We start from the raw sequence: 14,675 nt of genomic DNA, 5'->3' as shown, positions 1-14,675 counted from the left end.
TGTGAAAGGTAAATCTTTTCTTAAACCGTGTTGTTCGTTGTTTTAACAAGTTGTTGGCTTCCATGAATGTCATTATGGTCTTTTTGATTATTTCCAGTATTTAACTACGGCACTGGTGAGGCTGACAGGTCTGTAGTTTGATGGAAGTTGTTTTGATCTTGTTTTATGTATTGGAGTGACGATTACATCATTCCATTCCGTAGGCAACTCACCTCGGCTAAGTAACGGATATATATTCCGGATCAAGTCAGCTTGCGTGAGTTTTCCAGCATTAGGTTTCTTTCTTCAGCCGGAGCGAAGACAACTTTCAGGAGGCGGCTTGCCTGCGTACTTTCAGAATCCACGTTTTGTCGTATTCTTCAAAGCTTATAGATGCTTACTATTGCTACTGTTTCTGGAAGTAGCTTGTCTAGTAAGAACTGAATGTGGTTTAAATAGTATCCATAACCAGTCTTTGGTTCTTTTTTGGAAGGCTGTCAGGTCTGATTAAAAATGACTCTGTGTGAGATGCTTTTAAACAAGCTTTGACGCTTTGTTCCATGGACTTTTGTCATCTACGCCGTCCTATTTTGCAACAGTCATGAATGTCTTCTTTCTCCTCTGGGCTGCGATGTAAACTGATCGTTGACTTTATGTTTCCTAACCAAATTTTCAGCAACCTTGATGATTTCCCCTTCAAAGTCCGTTTTTGGTTGATATAGGAGTCTGTATGATGTCCTGTCGCTGAAACTGTCAACTCACACAATTTAGAGGTCTCTGAAATCTCCTTCTTTTCCCTCTTTTCATCTTCCTTGTTATCACCCCCTTTATTTGTGTGTTTGTCACCCACTAAGTTATGGGAGTCCGCCTTGGTGGTTCCATAAATATCTAGTGCTTGAGTCATGATGAAGGTCGTTGTTCCCTTGAGTTCTGGTAATCAGTTATCTACTACCAGCTGACTATTTTAAGGCACACTTCTCACAATGGTTAACAGTCCTATGGCCTCAGATATCAGCAGAGACTATGTAAAGCAGTATGCCTTGCATATTCAGCAAGACGGCGGCTTCAGACACTTTTTATATGCAGTAAGCGTTAATACTGAAACCGCCGAATCACCTTTCTTTGGGCTCCTTATAATAATGATAATAATTTATTCTCAAATAACAGTTGGTTACATGAGGCTTACCAGTTTACAGTCAAGGTCAACTTGTTACAGAAGTTACAATTTTCACTGCTGCAAATTACTCAGCTAGGTTGATATTTTATAAGATGTAAATGTAGATGTCTTTAGTAAGAAACGTATTGTCAATATCACAATTGACGCGCTTTATGAATGTGGCGTTGCGACGTGTAACTGATGGTCGGGAATCGATCCATGCGAAGTTGGGGGCATTTAGAAGCCTCAAACTTATATCCCTTTGGAACATCTGAGGCTTTAATAATGGTGCAGGACGAAGCCACCCGTTCCACATGTGTTTTCGGAGGTGTATCTCAAGGGGGCTGAAAAGAGTGTAAGAAAAAGAAATGACGAGAAGCAGAGTAATGTTCATGAAGAAATAGTTAAGGTATAACTACTTAGTCTATACCTCTGTAATTAGGATACTTATTAAGCAAGAGCATTCTAATACGTTAAGGAAAATAAGTGTAAACAAGGTATGAGTGGATGAGAAACTATATAAACGAAGGTAGTTCAGAAAGGAGTTTGAAAGTATGGGATCATATGTAGTTATCAAATATAGTTCTGAAGATAGTATTCTGATACACAAATGACTGCCTCCCTTTTTCAATGAAGCTATTTGAGCCCTTTTTTGAAATTGATAGAGTATTCAGCAGGTTTCATTTTTAGCGAATTGCCCAGTTTGCCTGTAATAGGATTACTCGGTAGGAGGCGAAACAGATTCAGCGTTTGAAACACGGTTTAAAAAGGTACTTTGCATAAGTAAATCAGCAGCAATACCGTTGGTTCGTGACATCCCACTTGATATAAGGAGTCGTAATTTGACATGTTCTTTCCTACAGACACGGGTGAATTAAAGTTATCTCTCCACCTTCATGTTTGCTAGTCAGTAACGCTACCCTCCCTCCTCTTATGATGTCAGGCTCTCTTACGTTTGTGGTATGTATGAATATTGCTTTAATCAAGGCCCATATTCGGAATACACTGTCTCTCCTAGTTCCGTGTTGCGAGCGAATCAGATGGCTAAAGCATTTGTATTATGGCTTAGACATTCATTTATAATACCCATTGTTTTCAGTCAGTGTTTAATAATAAGGCTAATAAGTTGGTGGACTTGTGTTAATTTTCGCAGTTTGTTTCTATTAAGGTCTAACTGCTCCTTGAAAATATCCACTGATGGAGCCCATATCACTTGTTCTATTAAGGCTATTCGTTGACTAACTAGTCGATGAGAAAAACGGGATCGGACTCTGAGTTTATGGGGTTGCGGTTTCTGAACTCTCTTAGTTAAGCCTCAGAGATGATTAGTTTTGTGGAAAACAAAAAGATGAAACATATTGGCATCCAAACCTATAATAAAGATATGGAATACAAATATAATGGCATCAAAAAGACTAACAAAATGTACAGCTAAAGAAACAAATGATAAAAAGCTGCAAATATATGCATGGGGGGATTTTCAAACACAAAACATTCGAAATGGGTCTTACATCCGGTGCAATCAGAATTTAGTCCCTACTGTTACCCCTTACAACAGTCATTCATGTCTCCTTCCCCACTTTCTGTGAATAAGGTGTATGAGGGAGTCGATATTTAGTGTATGAATCCACTATGTTGTTGCAGCGGCTTGTTTTGCTTTCGAATCCCGTGATAAGGCTTATAATAATAATAATTTATTCTCAAATAACAATTTGTTACATGAGGCATGCCAGTTTACAGGCAAGATCGAATTATTACAGAAGTTATGATTTTCACTGTAGTAAATTACTCAGCCACATGTTTATAAATGTTACTAAGCTAACTAGAGTAACTTCTTATGAAAAGTCTATTTTAACTCGTCATATTCCTAAGTACAGCTCCACAAGTCGCCTCAACTTTATAGAAAACCTTTTTGACCAGGTTTATTATTTTTGAATTATCATATACCGCACCGACCTGCATGTTAACCTGGCTTATTCATGCGTTGCATTATATCTTCTTTATGTCACTTGAATTTAATAATTAGTAGAACCGCCTTTAACATTTTTCACGAAACCCATCACGGTCGTCATTGCTATACGTATTTGAATATATGAGTCGGTTTATCATATTAGTTGTTGATAAAGTCGAACATAGTCTAGGTAATAAAGTTATCAAATTTGGGTACTACCATACTACACTGGTATAATAACTAAACTATCTCGTAACCGTTAGTCACGAAAGCGTTCAAAACGAAAACACTTGAGCCTAGTATTAAAATTAACAATGTGTAGAATATTTTTGGATTTCAATCTGTAATATAATCAGCTAGCTCGGATTCGTTAACGCTACGAATTTCTGATAATTTTGAATCACCTAAAGCGACAATACCTGTTTTCCGCTGACTACTCCTCAATCAACACTATAGCTAGTTAAACATAATGGTTTCATGATATCGCCATAAAGCATTGTCACAACATGACAATCACGTAATATGATTCATAAAATTGATGGAAGTATTAGCAAAATCGGTCAACAAATTGACTTGTAATTATCACCAGACGATGTTTTTTCTTCATCTTAATTCACTACAGATGATTGCAGTATGTTTCTCTATCGGTTGCCCATTCAATAAATATTTTAGAACCTCGTCAGTCTAACTGGAGGTTTAGCGACGCAATCATGCATGCAAATAGTCAGTAAAAGAAGTCGAGCAAATCTCCTGAAAACCGAAAACTGTCGAATTTACCCCAACACTGACTAAAATTCAAGCTATTATCATAGACATAAGTAGGGAGTTGTCCTCCCCTTGTTTACAACTTATGTTCTCTCTGATAATCACATAAGCAGCACTCACTGTTTATCATCTTGTAAAAATTTATCTAACCAGAAACATCGTGCAGCACCTATCCTTATGGCACATAGGCTTGGTCGGTTTCAACAATTGTTAATCACTATATTTGTAACTAACTTATGCGAAGCTGGTTACGTGAAACTAACTTGCATGGACGATCAGCCTGTGAATATGGATATAAATAACATTGAGTCTACAGCATGTCTCTCACGAATACACTCATGTTTAACTAATTCCTCCTAGCTATCTGTCCAAAATTCACATAAACATCACTTTCCACGCACTTGAAAAAAATTTTGACAACCATTCATATTTATTAGTAGTATTACTAGATTCTATCATGTTTAAGTAATAATGAGGTCGAGAAAATCTTCCCGTAACTAGATAAGCCGTATCAAACTTAACAAACTAACTGGAATACTGGTCGGAATTCTTCTCCATGGTTATACTTTTGTTCTTTCAGTTAGCCTACTAGTGCAGATTCAATTGGAAATCAACTCATACGTACAGCATGCCAACATAAACGTCAACGAACTTTCTGATTTGAACCAAAGGTAATACATATATCAACACCGACACAACAAAATACTTGTACTACCTATAAGTTGTTAACCAACGGCTATTACCACGCATCTTACGGCAACTTATTAAAATATCTATACACGAAATCATTCTTAATTGTTATAGTCCCACTTTGTTCCACTCCTATATAATCTTTAAGTAGATTTCTATTTTTCGCGTGTTAAAAATGAAACCAAACATTTTGAAACTACCATATGTTTTTCCCGACCAGTTGCTGCCGCTTTCTTTCTAATTTATCTTTGAGCCTATCAATACCGGGAGAATTCTTACTATCCTTCAGTCACTTCAGTCACGCAACAATCCCACTCAATTTGACATCAAACAAACGTCACATTAATTCTTGTGGGAGAGTAGAGTAGTGGCATTGGGCCTTAACCACACAATCCTCAAAGCTGAACACGGGACATCTAGGAAAATAGATATTCAACATATAATATGGAGAAAAGCCCAGCGATGGGGAAGACGGGGAGAACGAATTCAATTAAATCCATCGAATGGCATGGCTCAGCCTTGCAGGCGTGGTCACTCCTCATGAGTTGTATTTACTCATATAAAAATTTATTGTTCTATCTCTAGCCTAAATGTGTTCTCCATCATATATTGGTAATTGTTACGATACGATGAATCAGTGTAGACAATGATGTGACTTCCTACCCTCTTATTATCATCCCCGTTTCCTCTTCTTTTCGATTCCTTCTTCTCACATATCACCGAAAAAGTAAATGATTTGTTTATTTTGAAACAATCGTCTACGTCTTGCATTGGTGCTATTACTTTATTATTTTTGCATTGCAACGAACCAACATCCTACCTGGTAATGCGACAGCTACAGGTGTCCAGAAACCCTTCTGCTATGAGGCAAACTCATTCACTTGAACTGCGAAATATTCAGATCCACAGAAAACCACTGAAATAACCAGGATTAATATGATCGAGTGGCTAGACTACCAACCGTTCGACATTATCCAATACCTGGGACTGTACCAAAAAACGAGAAGCAAGCGCAAAGAAACCAGTCGGTTTAGACAATATCTTTGAATATCCAACAAAGAATGATGCTGAAGCCATTTTGTGTGCAGAACGAAGCTGTTTAAGTGGATTTCGGGCATGTTACACAAATGTTCTGAGCATACTCAACAAGTGGTCGGAGACAGGTGTGCAGATAGAGTCTACCAAGCCGGATGAAGTCACAGTCACAGAAAATCGAATGACAGTTTGTAGACAGTAGAAAACTTGTTTCCAGTTTCACATCTGTAAAAGCCGACAGAATACACAAGCTTGAAGGAGTGGTTCTATTCATCGGAAATACAATACCACTTACTGTTATCGATGACAAACCTCACGAAAATGGAACATGTGAATTAGATAGTTTCCGCTTGAGCTTCAAAGTGCAAGGGCTGCTGATTAGTTTGATCTACCGGAGCCCAAACTATGAGGTGAATGACTTCTTGCTAGACGGTTTCAACACTTGGCCACCAAGTGGTCGATGTTTGGTCTTATGAGGCTTTAATGCACATATGCAAGACTGGAGTAATCTGGGGACCGAATAGTCAGAAAATTCTTTCGAACTGAAACTAGTTGATGCGGTTGTTATATTTTGCCTACCGCAACATGTGAAAGCAGCAAATAGGTATGACCCGGACTCCATATCATCCTAACTAGATCTTACATTGACACATTGTAAGGATGATGTCACAAGCCTCCATTATATTCCATCCCTATGTTCTGGCCTTTTCTTTCCATATAGTTTTCAATAACGAGCACATGCCAGCTCAAGCCAGATCAAACAAGTGAAAAGCAAATATACAAAATATTATACGTTCAGCATTCTCAGCAGATTGGTCAATAGAACCAGAGTTCCCACACGATTATGGTAAAACTCGGGTATTCTCAAACTGCTTTAACAATGCACATACCGTTAAGATGTCCTCCCATTCAGTTAATAAAAATCCCCCGTGCATACATTGGATACTGTGATTATTAAAGAACTCGATGTCTTCGGTCTACTAAATGGGCTTGATGTAGGCAAATCCATAGAACCCGATAAACAGCATCCTAGGTTACTAGAGGAACTAGCTATTTTGGTCTCATAACTCTTAAGACTTTTTTAATTTATATGTAACCAAGGGTCAATTATCAAAAGACCAGAGGAATGCTATAGTAAGTCCTGTCTTGAAAACTGGCACGAGACATAAACCTGAGGACCTTCGATCAGTAAGCCTAACCAGAGTGGTTGTTAAAATTTTAGAAAAGATTATCTCGGAGTTAGTTAAGTATCTTGACGAGAACTGGATTCTTTCTGAAAAGCAGCATGTCTTTAGAACAGGTTATTCATGTCTCACAAACTCATGAGTAACCCATGAAGTTAGTGCTCCCTTAAATATAAAAAGCTACCTATAAATGTATCCTAAATTGACTCCATCAAGACCCTTAACAAACGTCTTTACAACCGGCTGTGATATAAGCCAAGTAATATCGGGATTAGAGGCAATTTATTAATGTGGACAAAGGACTTCCTTGTTTGGTGCCAAAAAAGAGTACGGGTGAACTCGAAGTTGTCCAGATGAGGAACTGAGCTCAGCGGAGTGCCTCAATGTACAGTTTTGAGGCCATTGTTTGTCCTCTTGTATGTAAATGACCTTCCTAGTCTCCTACAATCATAAGTTTTGTTATATGCTGATGATGTCAAGATACAGAAGGCGATAGTTTAGGGCTTCAAAATTACTTGGAAAACCATCCGAATGGTTGAAAATTTGGCAGTTACCTACAAATGCTTCCAAGTGCATTGTGATGCATATTGGTCACCAAGGTACAAATATATACACGGTAGTGTTGAGTACTGCATACAAACGGCTAGCCCTTGCCCAAAAAGAGTCTGCCCGCCGTTGGGAAAGGTTCAAAGAACAGAAACCAAGCTGATTACTAAAATAGCAAAGCTCCTGCATGATGCTCGACTGGCTTAACTAAACCTATTTCCATTGTCACATAGAAGAAACCAGAGACGACTTGACCACAGTATTTAAATTACTTGGTGATTGATTTGCATCTGATACGTCCTCATATTTCTTGCCTCCCAAGACGGAAAAGTTACGAGGATATCCTAAAAAACGTTTACAAGCTAAGAACAAACTACTCGACTTTCCCGTCAAATCATCAACGAATGGGATTCGTTAATTCAACACCTGATTGAAACTCCACCTGCCCACGCTTTTACGAAAAATTCGGGTCAACTCTGGGACCACGATTGTCAGGACTAACATAGGCTACCTAACATTCTATCCTCTCCAGTATGAAACTGATCGATGTTGCTATTGTTTTCACGAGCTCCCCAGTCTATCATGTTACGTTTATTTTCCCAGGTTAGCATTCTATTTCCTGACTACTCGAAAAATTTACAACCTTTCGGAGTATCTCTTGTATGACCAACTATACATCTACCCAGTGGCGTGAAACATATCATGCATTATCAGAAGGGTTGTTGTGGAGATTTAGTATTTGCATAGTCGAAAGCGTGAGTCAATTGAAGCTAGACCACACGGAAAACCTGGAAGCACTGGACGGCCGTTTTGTCCTATTATGGGACTCCTCGAGAAGTACATTCAGGAGTTCTAGTGAGAAGCAGTGACCAGTGGAGTTCAAACCACGTCTGTTGTGAGATAGGAACTCACTGAAGACAATTGGTGAACGGTTGCTCAACTTCGTGGATCAGGTGAAGTTAGACATTAACATCGCTGGATGCCGGCTCAGTGGTCTATCGTTTAAGGGCTCTGGCTCGAGACTGGTAGGTCCTGGGTTCGAATCTCTCGAGTGCGCGATCGTGGATGCGCACTGCTGAGGAGTCCCATAATAGGACGAAACGGCCGTCCAGTGCTTCCAGGTTTTCGATGGTGGTCTAGCTTCAATTGACTCAAGCTTTCAACTATGCAAATATCATGCATTGACAGGATTGGACATTAAAAAAGAAGCAGCGCAGTTTACGACTCTGATTCTTGACGTTAAATTCAGATTAAGTTGTTTTTAGCTGTAGTCAGCTTGTATTATTACTAGATGTAAGTTATTTTCTTTGTTTTGGACTTTTTGACCTAGATTTAACCACGAACAGATCTCAATGTATATTCATCTGATTACTTCTTGATAAATCAAATATAAAAGACAGCTGGTCTCATTCCCTTTTGTATTCCCAGATTACTGTGCTGAGTTAGTAGATTTCCTGACAAAAGTTACGCTCATTGACTATTAGAGGATCCACTATATGCCGAAGAAACTCGGGACATGTCCGAAATCATTGGAGGCTCGAGAAAGACGAGCCGAAAAGAAGCGAGAAGAGCGAGAAATCACACTAAAAAAGGCTGAGGATGAGTATTGGAGAGATGATGACAAGCATTTGAATAGAAAACAGCAACGGAAAGTGAGCTTTTAATTCATGTAATGTACACTGCAGGAAGAAAAAGACTCAAAGCGTCTGGAGCAATTAGAGAGAAAAAAGGAGAAAGAAAGGCTATATAATGATGAAATTGCTGGTTTCAAGTCATCTAAATCCACAGTGACTAAGGAGCAACCGTCAAAGCTTACACAAGCGCAAATCGCAGAAGCTCAAAAGAAACTGGAGGCCCAGCTATTAGCTTTAAACCAAACTACTCAGAAATCCGAGCCTGCAGAATTGGCTCCTAATCCAAACCGAATTGAGAAGGATGGTTTGGAAGCTCGTACCGTTGAAGAAGCTATCACCATACTAAGGTACTCGTTTGACACCTCAAGGGAATGACATTTTTTCCCAAACCTTATATATGAGTGTTCCACCAGTATATTATCACTATTAGTATTTCCAGGTCAATAATTCGATTTAAAGTTGAGCACAGATTTAATCGGTTTATTGTTCTATGGATCTTGTCAAATGACCGATTCGGAGATTAGGTGGTGTCATATCGAATTAGTTTGTGGAGACGATGTTTGATGATTTGCCTAATACATTTCTTAGCTAACTGACCCACGTGATGTTTAATATAGGTATAGGAAAAACTTACATGATCCAAATGTTTGAAAAATCTTGGACGCATTCATTCCTTGTTTTCTTTCCAATTCATCTCAGAAGCTTTTGTATCCCTTGTACACTGTTTTAATCCAAAAACTAGAACTGATGGACCAATTATGTTTACCTTTAAAATGTTTTCAACCAGTGTTAGATCCTCTGTATGGATAATTAGTAGTTACATCATAAAGTTATGGTTGAAATTTATCCTCGCTTCCTCATCGTGTGTAGCAAGTAGGAGAACCACATGGATGATACTGTATAGTGATATGTAACAAAAATAAAAAAATCACAGGTTCCCGACTATCGCGTCTGCACAGTGTATTTCTTATTTCCAATTAAGTGGTGCCGGTAACAGTTTATTAATAGTCTCTATACATGATAGGTAGTTGTCACTACCAGAATAATTGACCATATGGTAGTTCATTAGATTGTCCACTTTTTCCTTCGTAGTTTTAAAGCTGTCCGCTTCTACTTTACGGCTGCGAAACGTGGTCATTAAGAGTAGAAAATACTCGTTAGTTACTAGTATTTGACCACAGATGTCTTAGAAGTATTGCTCGTATCTGCTAGGATCACTGGATAAGTAATAGTGAAGTTGGACGCAGGTTATTGGGGAATGATGGTAAATCAATTGGTGAGGTTATGAATCTTCATCGACTGAGATGGTTGGGCCATGTGTTCAGTCAGTTAGCTACAAAGTAGAACCAGGCACTTATGTGCATCGGTTCAAGTTGCCATGACTCATTAGCACAACAAGATGAACACCAAATTCATAGAAGTAGTTAATTTAATGGTGGTAATATATAAAAGATTGTATATACGGGGATATAGTACAGGAAGTAAGACAGATATAAAACAATTTTAACGTATGTCTTAACACCGATTACCATGATGCGCAATGCTGACTAGTATAGGGAATGGTTGGAAGAGAGAGAAGGCCAAACCAAAACGTGGCATCAGTCCTTGAAGTCACTAACCTCTGGTTTGAGCGATGTTGGTAAATGCAGACTACTTGGTTAAGGTCTGCGTGACTATCGTAACCAATGGTTGGAGACTCTGTGATATGTCTCAGAATCGATCACAATGGCGTAGGTGTATACACTCTTTGTCTTAAACCTTGAGACTAAAATTACTTCATATCTGTCTTTCTTCCTGTACTATATCTTTATATACAATCTTTCTTTTATATATTGCCACCACTAAATTAACTACTTCTATAAATTCGGTGTTCATCTTGTTGTGATAATGAGGTGTGGCAACTTGGACCGATGCATATATGTGCCTGTTTCTACGTTGTAGCTGACTGACTCTCTAGATCCGCTTCGTATTAGTCAACTGATTTTTATGATTGTAAACAGTAGTACTTACATAACGCTTTATAAGCTTCTGCTGGGACAAGTTTCTGTTTTCGTTGTTGGTGTATTCATCTGAGCGTATTGCAAGTTTAATTTAGTGTTTGTCACAACATATCAGGTCAAACAGTGTATACAACCCACTTTCGCATCATCATGTATTTAAATCACCCCTCCATCTCCTGTTATTAGTTAAATTATCACCATTAATAAAGCCTATTCTGATTACAGCATACGCGAAAGTTGATGTTTCATTGAATTCAATCCTGAAAGCATCAATTTAAATCGAAATGACTTATGTATTGTGGTAAATACCCCAATTTTAATCCTTAATAATTAGCACAAACTGTGTGATATTGGATTAAACACAGCTCAAAGCCCAATCTACCTACCTTTGTTTGGAAAAATAGGTATTAGTAGTAGAAGTAGTACTAGTCTTCAAGTTATACATATAGCCCAAAGTTTAGTACACAGGTGTACTAGGATGTGGTTAGGGTGTAAAGTATTTATGGGAAGCTTTGTGCCTACACCAACTCTTAGTAATAAACCGTTGCAAGTAGTTGAGGGGTACATATATCTCAGTAGCTGTTTAAACACTAGTGGCAGCGTAAGTGATGGGATCAACTTACGTGTGGTGAAAGCCAGAGTAGCTTCTGCCAATCTGGCTTATCTTTGACGCCTTCATAATGTCAGTGTGAATGTTAAAGACTGAGTTTGTAACGCGTCGATGAGAGCGGCTTCTCTCTATGCTTGTGAAACCTGTCCTCACCGATTTGAGGACGTTGAGCATTCATCATTATCTCAGAAGGATTACTGACATTCAGTGGCAGCACCATGTTGGCATTGGGGTGGTCCGGCCACAGTGAAGATTTCACCATCTCAAAACACCAATTTCGGTGGCTTAGACGTCGTCCTAACGAATTCCACATCGTTAATTGTTTGTCGACGCTTCGACTGGTTAGAAAAAAGTGGAAAGGTGGTCGGTGTACAACGTGGTATTGCGATATGAAAGAAAGCTGTACAAGACTGACGTTCGTTGTCTCAACGAATCCCTGGTTGGAGTCCTAGAGATAGTGCAACAGCGACCTAAAACGTTATCAGAAATGGCTCAGGAAAAAAGCCAGTGCAGGTCCTGCCGCAGTCTTTTGGTTTCTTTATGTAATTGTGAGGAACTTCTCTCACTAAAAGAATCCTTTCTGGTTGTATTTTTCCTGATTAAAGTGCTTCTTCTACTAATATTATTATTCCTTCTACTTCAATACATTAATTCCTTTCCATTATTCTTCTATCATGCTGACCTTTATCTTCACAATCATATATATATTTCGATGCCCCTTTGTACCAACATTTGTATCTAAATAAGTAGACCAAAATGTACAAAGGTTAGTTTTCGAAAATCTTAGAGAATACCAACGAGCGTAAAATATAGATTTAAAGCTTTCAGTTGATAATCTTAAAATAACCAAATTAAATATACGTACACATGATTACTGAAGCCTATTCGCCTTCTGCTTTTTATTTTCATAAAAGTTAACATTCTTTCTACCTCGTTTTTTGCATTTAGTGTTAATGGTGAAGGTGATGGTGATCGACATCCAGAGAAACGCTTAAAAGCTGCTTATCAGGCATTTGAAGAGCGTATGATGCCTCAGCTAAAGGCTGAAAATCCAAACATGCGACACTCACAGCTTAAACAGTTAGTATTTAAAATGTTTCAGACATCACCAGAAAACCCTAAAAACCAACATAATTCATGTTACAATTCCAAATAAGTTGATGTATAAAACTGCATTATGTTTTTTCTTTAAAGTAGTTATTTCGAGTTTGAGACCACCACTTAAGAGTTATTTCAATATGTCAACCTAGGATTATTTTGAGCTTTATCTTGTACTTAAATTATTATTGGGGCTGATTAGTTTGTATGTGTGTGTATATGTACATTTAAGCTTGTGTAACTTAAATTTATCAGTATTTGGTTATTTTTTGTATTATAATTCGAGAAACCAATGAGAATAAGCACGTACGTCTTAGTGACTTTGTGTTATTTCTCACGTGGTAGCAACAAAATTAAGGAAAGCAAAATAAACCTCACTTTATGTCAAATAAGCACGTAGTATAGTTTTAATGAGGAGATATAATCAGTGGAGTTTAACAATATAAGGCGGGAGGTAGTTACCCACAAATTGTATTGGACGATGGTTGGGCAATATGGAAAATTGATTGAATTTGGAAATGTTAACTAGCGGATGCCGACTGTATAATGTAAAGTTTAAGCTATAGCTGTGCAACCTGAAGGTTTTGGGTTTGTGAATGCACATTTCTGAGGAGTCCTGTAGTAAAACGAAATACCTGTTTAGTGTTTTTTAGTTTTAAATGGTTGTCTAACTAGTCAATCTGTGGTGTAAACCATATGACAGAAAACCATTAAGTTACTGTTAGTTTAAGCTGTTTAGAAATGGTCGGGGTCCTAATTGTAATCTGAGAGATGAGGAGTATTCATTTTATCGGTAATCCATGCTAATGTAGCTCGAAAATAACCAGTTTCATATTTGGTTTGGTTTACTTTATTATCTCTTCCAGTTCACTTTTTGAATTTTATTGTATTATAATATACTAAGTCAATACTTTATCAGTGGTAGTTAGGTGGATTAAGTGTTTGAAGAAATTCCAACAGCTTGAATTTTTATCTTTGGTTAATGATATCTTTGGTTAATGATATTTCCCAAGAAAAAGATATCACTTGAGAGTTTTTAGTTATGACAACCATACTTAGAAGGTTTGAAAAGTAATGAATTCAGTGATTGTGTAAATTATTTCAAACATAGAGAATCTTTGAATGCGTAGAACCTAGCTGAAGTACCGATCGTTCTAAAAATTAGGCCTTTTCTTCTACTTACCCGTTAATAATTGGACTATCTATACGGTTCTATACGCATTATTTCCATCAGACTTTAAAATGTATTTTTTCTTATCTCACTAGATGGAATTTTTGACCCAATCTGCAATGCTAGCTTAGAAAGGTTATTAAAACTTCTTTAGAAACTAATACATGGATAGGTACAGGTACATTCGCCTATCTTGAGTAATCTGAGCAAACTATGTAAATAATAGAAATTAGTAGTATATTTTATATTTTCTTGCTATATGAATCATAATACTCGAGAATGCATTCAAACGTTACAGGGTACAATAAAGAGACCATCTGGTTGTTATCTGAACCATCATTGTCTAACATTCAGTCTGTTATCGAATTTCTTGAATCACCCTTATGGAAATAATCTATAACTAGTAAAAAGGATTGGTATATTGCGAAAGATCGTGAGATGTATGATGACTGAGTGCATACTTCCGGAATTAGCATCAAATTAAGAGTTGAAAGCCAATTTGACAAGTTGATTTATGAGAACTGTTGTCCGCAAACACGTAATGAGATTAGCAACATGGTGTTATTCAATTTGATGATGGTCAAACGCTGCATATACCCCTTCATTATACTTAATAGTGTTATAATAACTGAGATCTAACATGGAATTGTTCGTGGAAGTTGTTCAAAGGAATCGAGTATATTGATTCCAAGGTGGCGTTCCTTTTTAATAAATAAATGCTTATTACTTATGGAGCTACTAGTACCCGAACATCGAATATATTTTCTACGAAGTTTTAGAATCAGTCTGAGATTTTTCGCTTTAAGATAAATGTGATAATTAGGAGTATTTGAATTATAGTATACTAGATGAACAC

The 14,675-nt window shown here is 37.5% G+C and overlaps 1 protein-coding gene across 1 annotated transcript; it reads left to right on the top strand.

The window, feature by feature from the left end:
- Window positions 1-8,511: 8,511 nt before the first annotated feature.
- On the top strand, window positions 8,512-12,749 carry Smp_004360.1 (hypothetical protein). The gene is made up of 5 exons (XM_018790734.1): window positions 8,512-8,599; window positions 8,637-8,740; window positions 8,791-8,958; window positions 8,992-9,287; window positions 12,499-12,749. Exons 3-5 carry the CDS (start codon window positions 8,803-8,805, stop codon window positions 12,704-12,706), a joined length of 660 nt encoding a protein of 219 aa, XP_018645975.1. The 5' UTR covers window positions 8,512-8,599; window positions 8,637-8,740; window positions 8,791-8,802; the 3' UTR covers window positions 12,707-12,749.
- Window positions 12,750-14,675: the final 1,926 nt, after the last annotated feature.

The sequence above is a fragment of the Schistosoma mansoni genome, assembly GCF_000237925.1.
Source record: "Schistosoma mansoni, WGS project CABG00000000 data, supercontig 0037, strain Puerto Rico, whole genome shotgun sequence".
NCBI lineage: Eukaryota > Metazoa > Platyhelminthes > Trematoda > Strigeidida > Schistosomatidae > Schistosoma > Schistosoma mansoni.
This window is presented reverse-complemented; position numbering and strand designations above follow the sequence as displayed.

Coding starts and splice junctions, on each gene's coding strand:
- Smp_004360.1 (XM_018790734.1), top strand. CDS start 8,803: ATGCCGAAGAAACTCGGGACATGTCCGAAATCATTGGAGGCTCGAGAA. Junction 8,959..8,991: donor ATAGAAAACAGCAACGGAAA/GTGAGCTTTTAA, acceptor TGTACACTGCAG/GAAGAAAAAGACTCAAAGCG. Junction 9,288..12,498: donor GAAGCTATCACCATACTAAG/GTACTCGTTTGA, acceptor TTTTGCATTTAG/TGTTAATGGTGAAGGTGATG.